This window comes from Microcaecilia unicolor, chromosome 6, assembly GCF_901765095.1.
Source record: "Microcaecilia unicolor chromosome 6, aMicUni1.1, whole genome shotgun sequence".
Taxonomy (NCBI): Eukaryota; Metazoa; Chordata; class Amphibia; order Gymnophiona; family Siphonopidae; genus Microcaecilia; species Microcaecilia unicolor.
The window spans coordinates 158,072,692-158,095,013 of record NC_044036.1 but is presented as its reverse complement, the minus strand read 5'-3'; the positions used below and the strand labels follow the sequence as shown (position 1 = coordinate 158,095,013).

The window sequence follows — 22,322 nt, the reverse complement described above, 5'->3', positions numbered from 1 at the left end:
TTCTTCTGTGTTTGGACAGCGCTGCGTACACTTTGTAGCGCTCTAGAAATGTTAAATAGTAGAAATGTTAAATAGTAGTAGTAGTTATGACTTTGGGGGGGGGGGCGGTAAATATTGCATAAGAATGCCATATTAAAGGTAAGATTTCAAATCTGATACTAGGAATAAGATCAACAAACATGATGTAGGTGACAACCACCTTATAGATTTGTGATTAGCTTTTGAGAGTTATACTTCTTTTACAGTGGCCAGCCATAAAGGATTAATGTATTATTCTGCAGTTATTGTTTCTGTCATCAATTTACGAGATTATGTGTTGTGGCTATTTCCTTATAGATGAAAAAATAAATGCACAATAGAGCAGTAATCTTAAAAAGACATTTCTGCACATACAACCAAAGCTGATGTGCAGAAATGGCTTTTATAAAACTGTCCAAAGAATATACACATAAACTTATTTGCATACACCTGTATATAAAAAAAAATCCCAATAAATATACATAAGTTTATCTGACCCAAGTGGAGGTGTTATTTGGGCAGGGTTGGGGCAGGATTTCCACTTATGGGTGTACTTTCTAAATATCCTTTAACGGGTGTAAAACAAACTTGGAAAAAAATGTGTTTGCCAGAAAGCAAAAGTGTGGTATACTTTTTAAGGAAACGTGCATGCATACTTAGAAAACAGGTTGTTAGCTATGCACAGCCTGTCCTAAAATTACCCTCCCAATAAAAAATAGTTCTGCATATCCTTGTTTCCTGAGTGGAGTAGTAGTCTAGTGGTTAGTGCAGTGGACTTGATCCTGGGAACTCCAGTTTGATTCCCACGGCAGCGCTTGTGACTCTGGGCAAGTCACTTAACCCTCCATTACCCTGGTAACAAAATAAGTACCTGAATATATGTAACCGCTTTGAATGTAGTTGCAAAAAACCTCAGAAAGGCAGTATATCAAGTCCCATTTCCCTTTGCATTCTGTGGAGTTGATTCACATATAAATGTTGTAACTTAAAAAACATAAGAATAGCCCACTGGGTCAGACCAGTGTCCATCTAGCCCAGTATCCTGCTCCAACAGTGGCCAATCCAGGTCACAAGTACCTGGCAGAAACTCAATTATTTGCATCACTCCATGCTACCAATCCTAGGGCAATAACAGACTATGGACTTTTCCTCCAGAAATTTGTCCAAACCTTTTTAAACCCCAAAATCCTATCCACTGTTACCACATGCCCTGGCAACGAGTTCCAGAGCTTAAACTATTCTAGAATAAAAAATGTTTCCTCCAGTATTTCCATGTTTTTCATTGAGTAACCCCTGGTCGTTGTACTTTTTGACAGAGTGAAAATTGATTCACTTTTACCCTTCTACTCCACTCAGGAGTTTCCCAGCTGAAAAGGTCTAACTTCTTTAGCCTTTCTCCACATGGGAGGAGTTCCATCCCCTTTATGATTTTGGTCGCTCTTCTTTGACCTGTTCTAATTACACTATAGTAGGTTTTTGAGATATGCAACCAGATTTGAATGCAATACTCAAGGTGAGATCGCACCATGGAGTGATACAGAGGCATTTTTATTAGCTGAAATTGAGAAATATTCTTCTGAAAGAATATTTCTATGTTCCAAAACTGGCTGACTCAAGCCCAGCAGGAATTGAGCATAAAGCTTCATAATTAAGTTTAAAATAATGGGGGGGGGGGGGGGGGTTGTGGGGGGGGAGGTTGATCATGAGATTTGCACTCTTTCCTCCAGGGGCATAGCCAGACACCCAATGTTGGGTGAGCCTGAGCTCAAAGAGGATGGCAATGGAAGAACCCCACTCCCACCTGAGGCTGCACCGCTGCTTTCCACTGGAAAGAAAAAGAAATAACTAATGATCCAAGCACAGTGTAGTATTGATGGCTGTACTTCTACACATTAGACAATGCTAAGCCAGACGCACAAAGATTATCATACCTCTTGACGGTTGATTTCTTTAGATGTCAGCATCTGATGACACAAGCATCAAAGTCTCACTCCAGAGCTTGCTGTCTCTGCGTTTTGTGATAGCTGGGGCCGCATTTCTATACAGGGCGTGGGGTCAGTAAATCTGGACGACGTCACTTCGCGGAGCTGATGGAACGCTGAAAATATGTAATAAATGGTTAATGATGTATAATAACACCACCAAAGGACTTCAGTTAACCTCTACTTGCAAATGAAGGGAATAAAATAATTTACTTCCAAAAATAGACAGTTTTTCTTAAGGAACTGAAAAACTATGATTCCCAAACATAAACTGAAACTAAATTATAAGACGCATGAAGGCTTAATCATATAACTTCACGGATAGATTAGTTCTGTGGTCAGTTGTGAGAATGAATTCTCCAACTTGAGGCTCGACTGTTCCACCAGCATTCAGGTACATCACAAAGGAGGTGAGACTCAGAGCCATGAGGAGATGCTCGATAAATTAATGGTACAAGAGCAGTGCTGAAGAGACATCTTCTACCTATTTAGTATGGAGGAAGAATGGGGGCAGAAGAGGAGAAAAAGGTTTTTAAAGGGAATCTGACCCCCTACAATCAGCTTTAGGGTATTATTCTCATTAAATCAGGGATGTTCATTTCTCCTCAGGGCTGAGATACCCAAACGACTATGTAAAAGATAGATTTGCATGTAATCTAGTTAATACAGACTCGTTGTGGGTAATTTATAGAATCATTTTCATACACATGTGGCTACACTCTTGCGTAAATGGCTTCTTCTGCACCCCTGTTCCAGACCCCCCCCCCCCCGCCACTCCAACCCTTGCTGTACACCTGAACGTCTCCTTACTCCCTGACACAAATACCCATCCCACCTAGCCATAGTCCATCATTCAAGTATTTATAATCCGCTTAGACCTAATCAGTTTACAGGTTCGTTTGCAGTATTAAATCTGTTCCTAGTGGCTCACAGTCTATTGTACCTGAGGCAATGGAGGGTTAAGTTAACTTACCCATAGGGTCACAAGGAGCTGCAGGAGGGAATTGATCCGCTTCTGCAAGGGGCAGGACGCAGCACGCGAGGAGTTCTGGGCTCATAGCTGACAGGATATGAAAAATCGCTGCTGCTCTCTACTGAAACGTGGCGGATGCACTTCAAGGTAAGGGGTGAGGTGGGGTTCCGAGAGCTCTAAAACCTCCATTTAAACTCTGATAAATTATGGCTTATGGTGGCAGCGAGGTCGGAGCAGGGTGGGGGCCCCACTGAACTGGTCTGCACAAGCCCCGCAATTCTAAGACTGGCTGACAACTTTGACAGCACGTAATGTTTAGAGGGGTGAACACATGGGCACATCAGGGGCAGAGCATGGGGCGGGGTACATGTCACTTGCAGTATACTGTAAGTTATGCACACATCTCCAGCAGTGGCATAGCCAGAATTCAGTTTTGGGGTGGCCCAACAGGTTGGATGAGTGGGCACTAGATAGTGGTGTGCTGCTAATGTTTAACAACAGGCTCTCGGTCTCCCCGTTCCACCTCTGCGCCCCCCCCCCCCCCTGTCCACCTGGTGCCACCTCCCCTCAAAATTGCAGAGCTGGCTATAGCGGGGATAGAGCCTGGGGGGTGGGGAGGCAATGCATTACTCTCTCCAGGAAAAAAAAAAACATTAAATGATCCCAGGTTCCAATCTAATTCATGTTTAAATGTGGGATAAAAGGCCATAATAAGTAATAAATATAAACTTTAATGTTGAGCACCTGATTCTCAAGTGGACATGTTTCCAATCATTATATGACCTCTACTCATGATCGCATCCATAGTTTCACCACTGTTTAGCAAGCTACTTTAAATTACCACTACCCCTAAATCCAGTACTTCAGTTCAGAACAGCTCCCGAAATCAAGGGCTATTTCCTATAAAATATGCGTGAAAATAGAGACCGTTTTGATGTCTGAAGATTACTAAAAGTTTGAAGGACTTATTGGACATTTCCAACTACCCCACAGTGGCAAGTGATTCAGGGCCCTTTTTCAGATAAGTTGATAGTAAATGTTTAGTGAAAAACTTAAGTCACGTAGTATGAAAGAAAGGTTTGTTATGAGATATGAATGACAATGAGCAACAAGTGAAAGTAACCTTTTGACCCATTGTAAAGCATAGATTTGTAGCTTCTCTATGTCAGTCTATGAAACTGAAGTATAAAATCTTTGCAACAGCAAGCCTAGCTCCCACTCTTTTAGATATGCAGATAAACAGGGTTTTGGGTACTACTGCAAAGTAGAGGGGAGCTGCATCAATGTAGCTCACTTTCTCCCTGCTCGTCCTTGTTTGCTTGCTGCCATATCCTAATCTCACCCTCATCATTCTCCCCCCTTCCTCCGCCCTCCTCCAACCCCCCAGGTTTTCCCCACCTCTTGTTTTTCTGCCTTCTTTATTTTGGTGTTGTGTAGTGCTGGTAAAGTGAACCACAGTCCCTTTAGGGGTAAATTAATGCTGAAAAAAGAGGATTTCACGTTTTAAACAGTTGCCTACTAAAACTGATAGTACAGGCAGTTATCCATCCTTATCTCCCCCCCCCCCCCAAAAAAAAAAAAAAAAAAAAAACACCCCACACTGCATATTCCTTAGGGTAGGGTCCCACACTTTTGGGCAGTTTTTAAACTAACATGCCTTTTAACATATACAAGCTGTACAGTATCAAACCAAGAAAACAAGCAAACCACAAAGCAGGAAGTTTACTAATAGCACAGGGATATGATTTGAAGTACAGAGAGAGGAGTAAGGGCATCTCTCCTGGGCTCTCTAAACATGCAGACTCCAGAATGTCTCTTTCTATGAATCATGCACAGGTTAGGAGAGTATCCTTCCAAAAGCAATTACAGTAATCAGTAACCACAAGGCTGTCTCTGCCTTAGAGGTGAGCGACCTGCCTTTTCTGGCTCTGCAGAAGCACATGCATCACACCTGTATGGAGTCAGCGGTTTCTGCTATTATTAGAAATGATGCGCGAAAGCAGCGCACACTGGGCTCACAAGCACCTCAGTTAGGATCCGATCCTACAGATACCGATGTCCTTTCCTTCCTCCGGATCCTCTGAGAAGCCTACACTGGACATCTGTCCATATAGGACACTTCCCTCACCTGTACGGGGCCAGCTCAGGTCTCTTTGGCTTGCATGACAAAGGGGGGGGGGGTCTCTTGCACACGTGAAGCAGGAACATCTCACTCAACAGCAGCGGTAGCGATTCAAACACGCTGCCTACCTCCTGCTTCTAACCCGGAAGCGTCTCCTCTGCAGAGGAGACGCTTCCGGGTTAGAAGCAGGAGGTAGGCAGCGTGTTTGAATCGCTACGCTACCGCTACTGTTGAGAGTGAGACAGAGGGAGGAGGTAGATCGCGGCGGCGGTAGGCAGCGTCTGGGAAGCGCTGCGTCAGAGAGAAGGAGGCAGATGCAGGATCAGCGCTGCCTGCTCCCTCCGCTCCGCTGCTGGGTGGGCCTGAACCCAAACTGGGTGGGCCTAGGCCCATCCAGGCCACACCCCTGATCTCCAGAACCTAAGGGTGAGCATTTACACCAGCTCTATGGCTGGCATAAGTGCATGAATATAACCTGAAAAGCTAGCATTCTATAAAGCAAGGACCCACAAATCTAATCCTTGATATCCTAGTTTTCAGGATTTCCACAATGAATATGTATTACAAAATACCTGGATTAAAAATAATATAAATCAACAACATTCAGTGTTCAGTACCTTACTATTGATTGTTGATACAAATATTTTGATTTGCTGTTCCTTACAAATTTTTACATTTCTTTATTAAACAATAATCAATAACCCCTCCGAAGGGACACCACCTTGTAGAGGTGGAGGGTCTTGTGTGTTTCAATGACTTAGAGGGCTATGCTGAAGGGTTACCCATATCAGACAGGCCTCTGAGGAGAAACCAGACAAAGAGTGTCCCAAACTGGGAGAGTGGTAAGATGGTGATCTGAAGTTCGTATGCTCAACAGCCCAGCTGCCCTCTGAAGTTTCGTCTTCTTTATGTAAATTTCCTCTCTGCAATTGCAGTTACCTTAACTGAGAGGAAGGGGACAACCGGCGGTCAGCTGCCGATGGCCAGCATTTTATCCACTGAGCAGCAAGTGCGGGACCGCTGCGCGACGAACTGCCCACAGATGAAAGGGTTGGCGAGTCCTTTGATTAGCGCCGGTGAAGGAGCGTCGACGCTCTTGGACCTGGAAAAAACAACTCCATCGCTCCCGAATTAGTCAACCACCATGTCCAAAGGAGTGGAGGAGTGAGTTAGAGGTATATGCCGAAACGAAGGACGTTTACAGCAGAACCCGAATCGGCGGAACCACTCCTAAACACCTATGAGAAATCAACTTGGAGTTTTTGGCTCCCGTGGAGGTTACATTGAATATCATCTGGAAGGCGCTTTGGGACCTAATGGTGGCAGTAAATAGTTACATGGACAATTCAACTGAACCCTTTGAGAGTAAAAAAATTGATATAACAAATGATTCTACATGAGCAAGAAGTGGTTATGATAATAGACCAGAAATTTTGAATAATAAAATGAATATTATTTTAGATGATCAATATCGAGATTATTGTTTTTCCCAGAGTTCCGGGTATGACTCCTAAAGTTTTCCTCAGAAATATTTCCTCAAATTATTACTTTAAAAGGAGTGAAGCCTGTGAAAACTAGGATTACTTTAATCACTGGGATTTTGAATTAGAGACTTAAGTATATGCATTGTTAAATAACTTCTGGTTTTTAAAAGAGAAAGAATGTAATCAGATGTATTATTTCTAACTAATATTGGACAATAAGTATGTTTTTCAATGAAATGATTTGACTATACACCGTATTGGCCTTGAAGAAGCTAACCAGATGATCAATGTGGAATAATGAATTAGACGAGTAATATCTGGGGATAATCAGGTTAATACCACGGGGGGGGGGGGGGGGGGGGGGGGGGGGTTCTGTTTACTGTTTAATTGATCTCCTTATCTTGTTTCACTTTCCCTATTTAGTGGTCTAAGGAAGAGAATAGAATTACCTGACTGAAATAATTCCTATATATTACTTTCTCTGTATTTCCAGCAAGTTGTTTTATCGCTTGTAAAAATTTAAATGGTTATAAATAAAAAATTTAAAAAAAAACAAACAATAATCAATACAAACACACTCACTCTAACTCATCACCCCACTGAACTCAAAGACAAAGCATACTTAAAACAACAACTTTCCCATTTGCTTCAATAAAAAATGTTCATCCAGAAATTTATGCAGATAAAGTTCTTATCACTTTAATAGTCCACTAGTTCTCTGTGAATTCCAAATACATGCTGTAATGTTCAACTGCTACATACAAATCTTCTTCTTTTACTTATCAAGGACCATACACCAGGATTCACTCTAAAATCCTACAATCATGGGCCCTAAACCTAACCATTATGGGGGGAATTCTATATATGTCGCTGAAAAATCAGCAAGGAAAAAAAACTGCACTTAGAGCTATTCTATACACCTTACTAAATGTATTTATTTAGCTTTTGCTCACACCTTTTTCAGTAGTAGCTCAAGGTGAGTTACATTCAGGAACTCTGGATATTTCTCTGTCCCAGGAGAGCTCACAATCTAAGTTTGTACCTGAGGCAATGGAGAGTTAAGTGACTTGCCCAAGATCACACAGAGCAGCAGTGGGATTTGAACCAGCCACCTCTGGATTACAAGACTGTTGCTCTAACCACTAGGCCACTCCTCCACTCCATCTAAAGTTAGATGCAGTTTATAGAATGCACGTAGCGCCATCCCTGCAACTAAAATTTAGGCATAGCCATTAAGCCAACTAAAACCTGGTATGAATGCCCACACCTTACTTAGATGCGGATCAGGCATATTCTATAACAATGCATGTTATAGGAACACTCACAACCCACCCATGCCCCTCCCATGGGCACACCCCATTTTGAGATCTGCACATTAGAATTTATGTGCACCACTTTACAGAACATGCTTAGAAAGTTCTGCACGTACCAGGGGCATAGCTAGGTGGGGCCACGGGGGCATGGGCCCCCACAGATTTAGTCCTGGCCCCCTCTACTTTCGACCCCCCCACCGCAAGGTACCTTTGCTGGCGGAGGTCCCCAACCCCCGCCAGCCTTAGTCTTCCTCAGCGCCGGTCTCCGGCGCGTTTGCTGATCTGTGCTGTGAGTCGTGACGTCCAGCACATCCTGTACGTTCCTGACTCACAGCACAGATCAGGGAATGTGCAGAGACCGGCGATGAAGATGACTAAGGCTGGCGGGGGTTGGGAGCCCCCACCAGCAAAGGTACCTTGCAGCGGCTGCTGCGGCGGGGGGGGGGGGGGCAAAGTGGTGGGGAGGGTCGGCGGCGGGTGAGTCGGCGGCTGGGAGAGGTGGGCTAAAATGTGCCCCCCCCACACCTTGGGCTCTGGACCCCCCTCCCACCGAGGTCTGGCTATGCCCCTGACATGTACATTCTAATTAGTGCCAATTAGTGCTGATAATTGCTCATTATGGGCCAATTATCGCCGCCGATTGGCTTGTTAATCAATTATGCTACGCGAACTGCCAAATTTGTGACACCATTTCATGATAACTATGCACTACTCCTTTCCCTCACTCCCCCCCCAGCTGATCCAAAAACCTAGAAAACCCAAGCTGGGAACTGAACCCAGATCCTTCCTGATGGCAGTTTGGAGCAAGTTGCAACCCAGCTGGCTGTTTCTGTCTGCAATTCTGTGGTGCACCTGACCATTCATGAACAGAAACATGGGTAACCAGCATTTCCTGAAACTAACTTTCTTAAAATTTCTGAACGCTGAGGTGGGGGAAATCCCAGCTTCAGGCAGAAAGGGTTTAAACAGTTGGTGTGGTTTGTTGAACTGTATCGTTATACTCTCAGTTGGAGGTTTATAAGAACATTAGCAAAAGTTTGCAAAAAGTAAATACTCAGATAATTAATTGACATGAAAAGACTGGCTGTGATTTTCCACTCAAGGCATCTCCCTAGACAAGGGGACATTTTACTGTTTACTTTGATCTAGTCTAGGTTTTATTCAATTACATCTTCTAAGCCAAGGAGCAGTGACATGATTTTATTTATTTATTTTAAAAAATTATATACCACCTATAACCTAGGTGGTTTCCATATAAAACATACATAATAAAAACCAAATAAAACAGCATGCAAAATAAACACAAAAGCACAATACACAGAGCTCTGTTTCCAATATCAATGGGCTGCTGATCAGTTACAAATTCTACCCAAGTCCAAAGCTAAATGAAAAACAACAACAACAACAAAACACTGTCACAAAAAAAATGTGTTTTCAGAAGTTTTTTGAACCGTAAGTACTTGCACAATGATGAAGTGGACCAGAAAGTGAGTTCCATAACGGAATCCCTACCGCAACAAAAACTGAGGCTCTAATATCAGCCTGATGTATTTGTACCACTATATCCAGGGAAAGTCGATGGCATTCTCAGATCTGTGTCCGACTTGGTAAACACTCAAAAGTTGCTTTAAGTAAAAACAGGGGCAGCCCAAAATAGTCTTCCTAGCCTGCACTAAAAGATAAGAAGCCCATTATATACCTATGGGCATCTAAGCGTGTGCTAATCATTAGCGTGCACTAAGGACCCCACAGAATGCAGAATTTTGCAGAATTTTTTAAAAAACTATGCACAATTTTGTACATTTTTTTACAAGACGTCAAACAGAAAATTGGCCGAGTATTCTTTTTGAATTTTCACATACTTCTAATCTTTATCAAAGCATTTCTTACTTATGCTTTATAACAGCTAGAAAACTGTGTTCTTCTTTCTTGTTTAGATACAACAAATAAGTGATTAAGGGCCCACACTTTTTTTTACATAGATGGAGAGAGAGTGACCCAGTGTTCAGAGCAATGGGCTAAGAACCAGGGAAACCAGGTTTTGTGACTATGTGGGGCTACATATCATAGGGATTTATTGTACCTGAATTCCAAAAATACCACCATCATGAGCATTATTTGGAAGAGAGGGCTAAGAATTCTAACAGCATAAGCAAGAGTACCATTGCCCTTCCTGTCACCCACTCCACTTTCCCCTCCCAATCAATTCTCCTTCAGAACCACATATATAAAGAGACCACAACATAATTTAGAATCAAAGCCCGCAGTTTATCTGGTTTAACTAAACCTGAGCTTTAACAAGAAGCTGTATAACTTCCAACAGCGTGCTTCACCACCCCCCTCCTCCTGTCCCCTGGCATCTGGGTGAGGCCCCCACCATAACTCCAATCACCAAGCACAAGTTGTCCCCCCCTACCTCCATCATAACCCTCAGTGTGTGTTTGTGCCAAAGTGACTCCTCCCTCCTCCACCCCCAGTATGCCCATCGCCCCAGACATCATCATTAAATGTTCCCTTAACACAAAACTCTTAGGCTCGGTGATCCACCACTTGTGAAGGATCAGTTACTTGTCTCTAGCTCCCCCATCAAAAAATAGTATGGCCTTAACCCAGCCCCCAAATTCCCTCCAGCTATGTATCTTCCTAGACTGCCACACTGATAATTCCATAATATCTCTTCTTCTGTAATATCGTGTATTCAGACAGGTGAGGGAGCTATTATTACTGTAGTGTGGACTTCACTACAATGTGAAGTACCTTCTGTGACATCTGAAGACAGAGCCAATAAGATTCTGAAAATCTCAGGTGCCTCATCTTTGTTTTGTTCTTAGGTTTGTCCATTAAAAACCTAGCAGAATGCCAAAAGAATCCATTATGGCTAACGGAAGTCTGCACAACGGAATGTTTTTTTGTTATGTTTTGCAGTGTGCAGAGGTTAGCAACACGCTCGTCATGCTGAAGGGTCTGCTGTATGTGAAAGTCAAACTCCATAGAATGCCATGCTTTGGAACTGGTAAAAAATATTATGAAAGGTAAAATTATGTATCATACCTGATAATTTTCTTTCCATTAATCATAGCTGATCAATCCATAGACTGGTGGGTTGTGTCCATCTACCAGCAGGTGGAGATAGAGAGCAATCCTTTTGCCTCCCTATATGTAGTCATGTGCTGCCGGAAACTCCTCAGTATGTCGATATCCAAGCTCCATCCGCAGGACTCAGCACTTAGAGAATTACACCCACAAAGGGACACTCTGCCCAGCTCACCACCGCCGAAACGGGGGAGGGGAATTAACACAGCTCATCCCCACACAAGTGGGGGAGGGGAATCCGTCCAGCTCATCCCCGCAGAGCGGGGGAGGGACACCACACCCGCCGATGCGGGGGGATCTGGCTTATCCTGCAACCGCAACCGCGGGAGGAGCTGACTGACCCTAACACCGCCGAAGCGGGAGGGGTACAAAGCTGCCCTACTGCCGCACGAAGCGGGAGGGAGCGCCGGCAGAATTTAAGTCTCAATCCAGCCCCGTAAAACGGAGGGGAGAGGAATGCAGCAGCTCACTGTAACACAAATTCGTCTCAACTCTTGAAGAATCCATTGAAAAACTTGAACACAAAGTCCTCCTGAACAGGAACTGAAGACTAAACTTGAACCTGAAATGCAACCAGAATATAAACAATACAGGTATCTGGGAGGGGCTATGGATTGATCAGCTATGATTAATGGAAAGAAATTATCAGGTATGATACATAATTTTACCTTCCATATCATCATGCTGATCAATCCATAGACTGGTGGGATGTACTGAAGCAGTACTCACCCAGGGCGGGACATAGAAATCCCTGACCGCAACACTGAAGCTCCAAACCGGGCCTCCGCCCGAGCAGCCACAGTCAAGCGGTAATGCCTGGAGAAGGTATGGGCCGATGCCCAAGTTGCCGCCTTGCATATCTCTTCCAAGGAGACGGACCCGGCCTCTGCCATCGAGGCCGCCTGAGCTCTAGTGGAGTGAGCCTTCAGCTGGATAGGCGGCACCTTCCCGCGGCCACATAAGCCGCTGCAATGGCTTCCTTGACCCATCTTGCCACTGTAGGCTTAGCAGCCTGCAGACCCTTACGAGGACCTGCAAACAGGACAAACAGATGATCCGACTTCCGGAAATCATTGGTCACTTCCAATTATCTGATGATGACTCGTCTCACATCCAGTCATTTGAGAGCAGAGTATTCCTCTGGGTAGTCCTCCCTACGAAAGGAAGGGAGACAGAGCTGCTGATTCACATGGAAGCGAGAAACAACCTTGGGCAGGAAGGAAGGCACTGTGCGAATAGACACTCCTGCCTCAGTGAACTGCAGAAAGGGCTCTCGACATGAGAGTGCCTGGAGCTCGGAAACTCTTCTGGCTGAAGTGATAGCCACCAAAAAGACTGCTTTCAACTTCAGGTCTTTCAGAGATGCCCTTGACAAGGGTTCAAAAGGCGGCTTCTGCAAGGCTCTTAGCACCAGGTTGAGATTCCACGCAGGCACCACTGAGTGCAGAGGAGGGCGCAGGTGATTAACTCCCTTGAGAAAGCGCACCACATCTGGCTGCGAAGCCAGGGAAGCACCCTTCAGGCGGCCCCTGAAGCAAGCCAGAGCCGCTACCTGGACTTTAAGGGAACTGAGCGACAGGCCTTTCTCCAGACCTTCTTGCAGGAACGCCAACACTGAAGAAATTGGAGCAGTGAAGGGAGAAAGTGAGCCTGCTTCACACCATGCTGCAAAGGTACGCCAAACCCTGGCGTAAGTAGTAGAAGTAGAGCGCTTCCTCGCTCTTAGCATAGTGGCGATGACCTTGTCTGAGAAGCCCTTCTTTCTCAGACGCTGCCGCTCAATAGCCAGGCCGTAAGACCAAAGGGGGAGGGATCCTCCATCACCACGGGACCCTGATGCAACAGGCCCTGCTCCACTGGCAGCCGCAGAGGATCGTCCACTGAGAGCCTGATCAAGTCCGCATACCAGGGACGTCTGGGCCAGTCCGGACCCACCAGGATTATCCGGCCCGGATGCTTTGCCACCCGGTCTAGCACCCTGCCCAACATGGGCCAGGGCGGGAACACATAGAGAAGCTCCTGTGTCGGCCACTGTTGGAGAAGAGCATCTACTCCCAGGGATCGAGGGTCCCGTCCTCTGCTGAAAAAGCGCGGCACTTGGCAATTGGCCGATGACGCCATCAGATCTAGGCTCGGCTGGCCCCAGCGCTTCGTGATGTCCAAGAACGCCTGAGCAGATAGCTGCCACTCTCCGGGATCCAAGATATGGCGACTGAGAAAGTCCGCCTTGACATTCCTGACTCCGGCAATGTGGGCCGCTGACAGCTGTTCCAGGTTCGCTTCCGCCCACTGGCATAGATTCATGGCCTCCTTGGCTAGAGGGGCGCTCTTGGTACCTCCCTGGCGGTTGACATAGGCCACAGCCGTGGCATTGTCCGACAGGACCCGTACTGGCTTCAATGCCAGTACCGGGAGGAACTCCAAAAGCGCCAACCGAATGGCTCTGAGTTCCAGGAGGTTGATAGACCACTTTGCCTCTGCAGGAGACCAGAGCCCCTGCGCTGTCCTTCCCAAGCAGTGGGCTCCGCAGCCCGTCAAAGAGGCGTCCGTCGTGACGACAATCCACTCCGGGGTCACAAGAGGCATCCCTGCAGACAACTTGTCTGTCTGCAGCCACCAGCTCAGCGCCTTGCGCACTGCTGGGTCCAAGGGAAGGCGCACAGCATAATCCTCCGACACCGGAGTCCAGCGCTGCAGCAGAGAGTGTTGTAGTGGTCTCATATGAGCCCTGGCCCAGGGCACTACTTCCATCGTGGCCGTCATAGAGCCCAACAGCTGCACATAGTCCCAAGCCCGGAGCGGAGAGGCTACTAGGAACTGGTCCACCTGAGCCTAAAGTTTGACAATCCGATTGTCCGGCAGGAACACTCTGCCTAATTGGGTGTCGAATCGAACTCCCAGATACTCCAGGGACTGAGTCGGGTGCAGCTGGCTTTTCTCCCAGTTGATGATCCACCCCAGGGAGCTCAAAAGAGCAATCACCCAGTCCACAGCTTTGCCACACTCTGCATAAGAGGGGGCTCGGATCAACCAGTCGTCCAGATAAGGATGGACTTGTACTCCTTCTTTTCTCAGGAAGGCCGCGATGACCACCATTACTTTGGAGAAGGTCCGCGGAGCAGTAGCCAACCCGAACGGGAGGGCTCTGAACTGGAAGTGTCGGCCCAGGACTGCAAAACGCAGAAAGCGTTGATGAGGAGGCCAGATGGGAATATGCAAGTACGCTTCCTTGATGTCCAAGGATGCCAGGAACTCCCCTGCCTTCACTGCCGCTATAACAGAGCGGAGAGTCTCCATGCGAAAGTGCCGAACTTTCAAGGCCCGATTGACCCCTTTGAGGTCGAGGATAGGCCGTACAGAACCTCCTTTCTTTGGTACCACAAAGTAAATGGAGTAACGTCCCTTGCCAAGCTGATTTTGTGGCACCGGAACGACCGCACCCAGGCGGATCAGATTGTCCAAAGTCTGCTGCACTGCCACAGCTTTGACCGGAGACTTGCAGGGAGAGAGTACAAACCCGTATCTTAAGGGTCGGCAGAACTCTAGCTTGTAGCCGTCTCTGATGACTTCCAGCACCCAAGCGTCTGAAGTTACCCTGGTCCACTCGCCCAGAAACGAGGACAGGCGTCCTCCAATTTGCACTGGGCCATGGACCAGGACCCCGTCATTGGGTACGAGACCCTGGGGGAGGACCGGAGGGCGCACCTCCGGGACGGCGGTCTCTGCAAAAGGAATGCTGCTTGGGGGAGAAGTTCCTCTTGAAGGAAGAGGGGGGCAGAGGAGCCCGACTTGCCCGGGAGGTACCGACGGGCTTCCTGAAACCGTCCTCTGGAGATACCGGGGCGAGCACTAGCCCGAGCCCTGACCTCTGGTAACCTCTTGCCCTTAGACGTGCCGAGATCGGTCACAATTTTGTCCAGCTCGACCCCAAAGAGCAGCTTGCCTTTAAAAGGCAACTTAGCCAGGCGGGACTTAGAGGCGTGGTCCGCAGACCAATGTTTCAGCCAAAGCCACCGCCGCACAGAGACTGTCTGAGCCATACCTTTAGCCGAGGCTCTCAAGACATCATACAGCAAGTCTGCCAAATAAGCCAAGCCCGATTCCAGGGCCGGTCAATCAGCTCTCAAGGAAGGATCCGAGGGGGAAGCCCGCTGCACAATCGTCAGGCACGCCCTGGCCACGTAGGAGCCACAAACTGAGGCCTGCAAACTTAAGGCAGCCGCCTTGAAGGACGACCTTAAGGCCGCCTCCAATCTTCTGTCTTGGGCGTCCTTTAGGGCCTTGCCACCTTCCACCGGCAACGCCGTTTTCTTAGTCACCGCAGTGATTAAAGAATCCACGGTAGGCCAAAGAAAGGCCTCACGTTCACTTTCAGGCAAAGGATAGAGGCGGGACATAGCCCTAGCCACTTTGAGGCTCGCTTCCGGGACATCCCATTGAGCCGAAATTAAGGTGTGCATGGCATCATGCACGTGGAAGGTTCTAGGCGGGCGCTTCGTCCCCAGCATAATGGCGGAGCCAACAGGGGCTGAGGGAGAGACGTCCTCCGGAGAGGAAATCTTTAAAATGCTCATGGCCTGCATTAACAGGTTGGGCAAATCCTCTGAGCGAAAGATCCGTGCTGCAGAGGGGTCATCCGCTCCATCCGAGCGGGAATCTGTCTCCTCCAAGGAATCCCCAAAGGACCGTTGGGAGAACTCAGATACGCTGCCCTCATCTACATCAGAGGAAACAGCGTCCTCTAAGGCCTGGGAATCCACCCGAGGGCGTTTACTTCCGGGGGCCTCAACCCCTTTATCGGACAAGGGAGAAGGGGCAGCGTTCTGCATAAGGAAGGCCTGATGCAGCAGCAAAATAAACTCGGGGGAGAAACCCCCCAGACTGTGCACTTCAGCAGCCTGGGCCACAGCCCTAGACGCACCCTCAACCGGTGCTCGTAAGAGCGGGGGAGAAACATGCTGCGCATCCAAGATGGCGTCCGGCGCGACACTCCGCGAAGGAGCCGCGCGGGAAGAACGGCGCTTAACTTTAGCCGCTTTTTTGCCGTCGCCCAAATCAAGGGCGGCCATGGCATGAACGTCTCCCAGCTCAAAGGCGGCCCAAGAAGAAGCCATCCGAGCAGAGTGGCCGGCCAAGATGGCGGAGGCGAGCAGCGGGGGATGGGCGTTTATGGCGGGAAAAACCGCCGCACCGGAGGAAGACCCGGGACACTGACCGGCCTCCGAACTGACACGCAACAAGGGCGAATCAGACTTTAAAACCCCCGCATCCCCGCTAGAAGCGCACACGCGGTCCGGGGAGCGATTCTTCGCGCCCTCGCCCTCCGACGCCATAGGCCACGTGGAGATCAATCAGGGAACCCCCTGCCCGCTATAAAAAAGGTAAAAATTACCTGCTTCTCGCTCCGAGCTGTAACGACCTGGTGTCCCAGTGAGTAGCTGCAATAAACGTTTAAATAAACGTCGAAATAAACGCCTTTAAGGACGTCCAAAATTTTTTTTTTTAACGGAGCCAGCGGGAGGGGGGAGAAAAGGAGGGACCTGGCGCCACCAGGTTTGCACTTGCTCAAGAAGAGCCCTCAACCCCAGGCACTCAACAAAACCTAAAAATTAGGCTTGGAGGCCTACCCAGAGCTGCTGCTGTGTGTGACCACCACCTGCTGAGATAGAGAACATACTGAGGAGTTTCCGGCAGCACATGACCACATATAGGGAGGCAAAAGGATTGCTCTCTATCTCCACCTGCTGGTAGATGGACACAACCCACCAGTCTATGGATTGATCAGCATGATGATATGGAACGGGATATTAACATTGCAAAACTAGGGCCTCTTTTACAAAGCTACACTACCGAATTCTTGGTGCTGCAATTGAGAGGAAGCTCATTCAATTCTGTGGTGCAAAGTCCGTGGTTTCTTGGGAGATAGCTTCAAAGGGAAAATTTGCACACACTCTCCCTTTGAAAATTAATAGTCTTTGCATCTATCTTTTTTTTTTTTTGTAGGCTAATGTTGGCTGGGAAATAATGCAAGCGCATTTCAATATGCAATGTGTGTGTGCTATTTACTAATCCCTGTGGATGCTTCCCCTTAACCCAGCTAAACGTATCCATGCCATAGAACCCCATGCCTACTTTCTTTTTTTTTTTTACTTTAAAATATTTTTGTTTTATTTTTTCCATAACGCCAAGACAAGAGCACATCTTGCTCACATTTGCCCACGCAGGGGTGGAAAGTTTTCAGTCCTTTTACCCAGGTAAATGGCTTTCACAATTGTCCTCGTAAACAAAAAATACAGATGGCAAAGACCATATACCTCCACAGCATGGTACAATTTTGTTTTAAATCATTACAGGAGGGAGGAAGAGAGAAGCATAAAATCCTAAATTATATAATAAAGATTTTGCATGCTATAGAACGAGGTAGTCTTACATTAATGAAATATAAAGAAACAACAGAAGTAGCACTGTTAGCACAACAGTTGTGTAAGGCTGCAAAAAGGGACAAATCAGGTTCATAAGAAAGGTCTAGCCATACCCTATTTACTTTCTGTTCTGCTAGTGACTGGAACGAATGTAGTCCTGATTGCAGGGTCTGACCAACTTTTTTCACAGACACAACCTCAGGAGGTATTCAAGGGAATCCAGGCATCTATGCTTCACACATGCTATACTAATATATTTTCTAGGAGTATGCGGCCCTATCAATGTTCCTGTTGTGTTGTTTCCAGTAATTTTCATTTTGTCCAGGTTTTTTTTTCTTATGGGAGCAATATCCTTAAGACTGTGCAGTCTTTCAGAAATAGTGTGCACTATTTGTGACACGTGCAAACTATTTGCAAACATGGTGCATTCTTTCCTGGTAGTAAATACATGCATGCATGCACTATTACACACGTGCACTGATTTGCACATTCATGCACTCTTGGGAAAGAATGTACACTCTTACCCCGTAATTCTATAGAAGTTGCCAAAAACTGCATGCATAAATTTTAGGTGTGTGCCCAATTTATGTGTGCAACTTAATTGAATAATGAGCTAATGTGTCAATAATTAGCTATTTAACAAGCAATTATCGGCGCTAATTAGATTTAATTGGCATTTACACACAAATTTAGGCACTGGATTGGTGACAAATTTATGCATGATTTTAAAAAGGGGTTTCAGAAATGGGAGGGTTGTGTGCATGATGGTGTATTCCTACAATTAACATGCATTGATATAGAATAATGGGGATATGCACCTAATACAGGCACATACATTTGCATCACGTTTCAGTTGGTGCAAATGGCCGCACCCAGGGGCGGCCCATTAGGCCACCTGAGGTGGGGGCCACAGGGGGCACTCTTCAGGAGTGGCATCTCAGGGGGGGTGGCTTTGCGGAATTTTACCTCATCATGGTGGATTTCCAAACCTGGCAGCGATTCTCATACGCTGCCCTGCCGCTGCCATCACCTGCCTCTTCCCTTTACTGCGACTGCCTGAAGTAACTTCCTGTTTCGCTCAAGCAGCTGCAGTAAAGGGAAGAGACGGGTGCCGGCGGCAGCATATGAGAATTGCTGCCGGGTTTGGAACGTCACTGTGACGAGGTACAACGCCCGAGAGGGGGCAGCATGAAAGCTCTGCCTCAGGTGGCATCTTGCCTTGGGTCGGCCCTGGCCACGCCTAAAGTTAGGCATGATTCCCGGGCGTAAGAACTATTCTATAAACTGCACCTAACTTTAAGTGCGGTGTATAGAATGGCGCTTTTTCGGTGCCGATTTTTTTTTTGCGCCATATATACAATCTAGCCCTTAATGGTATTGCTCCTATAACAAAAAGAATGAATATAGATGAATATACAATTCCAATATTTTCATTCCATTTCTTATTTCTGTTTTCAAGGATATGAGGCAATGGACTGTAAGAAGAAACCAATCAAGCAATTTAGCATTTTTCTTTACCTGAAGCGTTTGGCTGAACCGTTTTAATGGAGTAGTCCTCACAGGAGGAATGAGATTTGCTAGTGAAGTGACTCTCGATAAGACTTGACACGTTTGTTACAAGGTTCCTATAGGTCAATCAGAAATAAAGACAAATTTATTGTGACTGTAAGTATGGTGCATTAACATCATACTATGAAAGGCTGGTTGTTGTCTGAGCAAAATATCATGCATAATAATGATGTCCTTTTTATGATATGGCAGTGCATTCCAAATTTTATCCAATAAACCCTCTTTTAGTACTTAAAAATCATGTGTCCCCAGGTGATGATTGAAACAAAACAGCAGACCTCTATTCCTTTCCACTTCCTGGTCCATTTCATCTAGGTTTCTAGTCTAAAAGGAAGCCTAACAGGAGGGGGCAGAACATCTGAATATTCATTGATTCACAAGCCCCATGCCGACTGCCACTAGGGCCATAGATCACACAAAGTGTATTTTCAAAGCACTTGGACATACAGAACTTTGTAAGTCTAAGTGCTTTGAAAATGAGCCCCCAGTGTTTTTGGCTTTTTCTATTTCTTTTTAAAGTGACGTGCCAGGGGCAGAGAGTGGGCATTCCTGCAATAACCAGTTAGAGCATCTACATTACTGTGCACTAACTGGTTAGCAAACAGACAACGCGGAACCCATTACCCCCTACAAAATAGGTGGTGGCAAGTGCTCATGTGGTAATTTTTAAAAATGGCCACATACTAACGGCAAAATTAGCACACGAAAACAACAGTATCTCCTCCCTTCTACTGACTATAACCAATTATAAGCGTCTTGAAACTAAAAAATGGAGAAAAAGTATCTCAGTGGTATAAAGCCTCAGTTTACTAAGGCCCTCATGATCAAAAGCAAACTCTGGCGCTAGAGGCTGTTAACGCCATACTAGCGCCAGAGTTTCCAGCCGACCCATGATCAGAGCCCTCGAGCGCCTGAAACAGCGTACTCGAGGGCTCTCAGCGCAAGTAGCATGCAAATGCATGCTAAACAGGGCTTCTAGCGTAATTAGCTTGCAAATGCATGCTAATTGGCGCTTAACGCATTCATCCCCAATGATCAGCGACCAGCGCGCCAAAGATTGGGTTGCTGGCCGCAGCAAAATCAACGTCAGCTCCGAGCTGGCGTTAGATTTTGCGGATCATTGGGGAGGAATGGTGAGCCCTGTCCAGCATGCAGTTGCATGCTGGCAGGCCCCCCTTCCCCCCCAAGGCAAACGCGAATGGGGGCTGGAGGTCCGGTGGGTGTCCAGCCCCCGAAACCCCCAGAAATCGTTGCTCCATCAGCGTTGTCCTTAAATTCCCTGGTGGAATCGCTCCCTTACATGGTCTGTAGCCCCGCCCAGTGCATCCCAGGATGCAGTGGGCGGTGCTGGGCGCCGCCATTTTGGGCTTCGACTGACTGGAAGAGGAGGGAGGCAGGCAGACTGCGTCCCTCCTCCAACACAAGGTAGGGGGGCTGGGAGGGGGCCAGGACGGGGCCAGGGAGGGTGTCACGACACCACGGACCACCAGGGAATTTAAGGAGAACGCTGGGGGGAGGATTTGGGGTGGGCTGGAGGTCCACCGGACCTCCAGCCCCCCCCCCCCCCCCCCCGTCGATGGAGCAACGATTTCTGGGGGTTTCAGGGGCTGGAGACCCACCGGACCTCCAGCCCCCCCCCCCCCCCCGTAGCTGGGTGGGAGAGGGTTTGGCCGGCGGCGGCCACGACGTTTTCTGGGGGTTTGGGGGGGGCCTCGTTGTTCGGGCCTCGGGGGAGGCTGTTTGACAGGTTTGGGCTTTTGACAGCCCAGACCTGTCAAACAAGTGCGGGAGGATTGTGCTGAGCACATGCTCAGGCGCAATTCTCCCGCACTTCAACATGATAATCAAAGATAATAGCGCTGCTTAGATTTGCATGCATTATCTTTGATCATCGATGCAGAAAAGCCCTGCGCTGTCCTGGCGCTATTTTTAGGGCGCTGTTTGGAACAGCGCAGGGCTTTTGATCATGAGGGCCTAAGGGCTTTCATTCAAAAAAACGCACCATCATATGTCCTAAAAAAAAATTACTCCATTAGTCTTATTATCTCTGTAGTTCCTAATTACTATTTTTTAAATAATTTTTATGTCTTAGTGTCCTCTGGATTGCCTGGTCTATTCCCCACTCCTCTGTTTTCTGCTGTTGTTTCTCCATGGGATATTAGTGTTCCCTCGCCTCGGTGGACCTTCACCAGCTTGAACACTGAAACATAAAAATATTACAAAACAGTAATAACTAGGAACTGAACAAAATTAAAATACAGAGATAATAAGACTAATGGAGGGGTTTTTTTAAGGACCTATGATGGAGTGTTTCTTCAAATAAAAGCCCTTAATAAAATGAGGCTTTGTACCACTGAGGTCCTCTTTTACCATTTTTTTGGTTCAAAGAAGCTTATAATTGGTTATATTCAGTAGAAGGCAGGAGATACTGTTCCTCCACACTAATTGTGTTTGAACATTTGCACACAGCCATGTGGTACAAATGGGCCTTAGCACACATGACACTCATAAGGGTGCGCTAAGGTTAGTTTTTACCACAGTGGGGCCACAGGGGCCTGGGCCCCCACAGATTTAGTCCGGGCCCCTGGTTTTTCTGGCTGGGGTCCCCAACCCCCGCCAGCCGAAATCTTCTTCAGAAGCTGGTCTCCTGCGTGCTGCGTTCGCTGATCTGTGCTTTCTTGAGTTCTGACATCCTGTATGTAAAAGGAACGTGCAGGACGTCAGGACTCAAGAAAGCACAGATCAGCAGCAAACGCGGCGCGCCGGAGACCGGCGCTGAAGACTTCGGCTGGCAGGGGTTGGGGACCCCCGCCAGCAGAGGTACCTTGCGGCGGTGGCGGCGGGTCAGAAGTGGTGGGGGGGGGGGGGGCGGCAGCTGGGGGAGGCAGGCTAAAATGTGCCCCCACTCTGGACCCCCTGGTTTCACTCAGCAAGGCCACCCACAGTCTTCTAAGTACCACACAACAGTGGATAAAATATTTCACTGAGTCAAGTTTGATTTTCTTGCCAGCAAGGCTCTGGGGGGAGGAGAGCATTCCCCTTGTGTTAAGAGAGCAAAAGACATCATCAATGACCTGGATAACTGAAACCAGAGAATCACAGTCCTCAACAGGTGCCAAATAATAGACTCTGTTTTGTTTTGTACTTTATTCTTCCAAAATCTAGTTAGTTTGTCCGTAAAATGCCTGGGATAGTGCGGGCTAGTTCTATTAATTGCTTTTCCACTTTGAATGACCAGAAATTTCCACCGGACTCCCTCCCTCACAGACTTCAAGGAGGGATTGCAGGGAAACAGGTTCCCCAAGTGTCATAATAGTTTTCTCCATGGTTCATCTGCAGCACAATC

General features: G+C 47.1%; 1 protein-coding gene across 1 annotated transcript in view; it reads right to left on the bottom strand.

Moving 5' to 3' along the window:
* ARHGEF3 (Rho guanine nucleotide exchange factor 3) overlaps positions 1-22,322 on the bottom strand; it is a 256,348-nt gene that overhangs the window by 36,458 nt on the left and 197,568 nt on the right. The window contains 5 exon segments of the mRNA XM_030205432.1: positions 1,950-1,998; positions 2,000-2,062; positions 2,064-2,116; positions 18,926-19,008; positions 19,011-19,032. Coding sequence (XP_030061292.1) covers positions 1,950-1,998; positions 2,000-2,062; positions 2,064-2,116; positions 18,926-19,008; positions 19,011-19,032 — 270 coding nt within the window.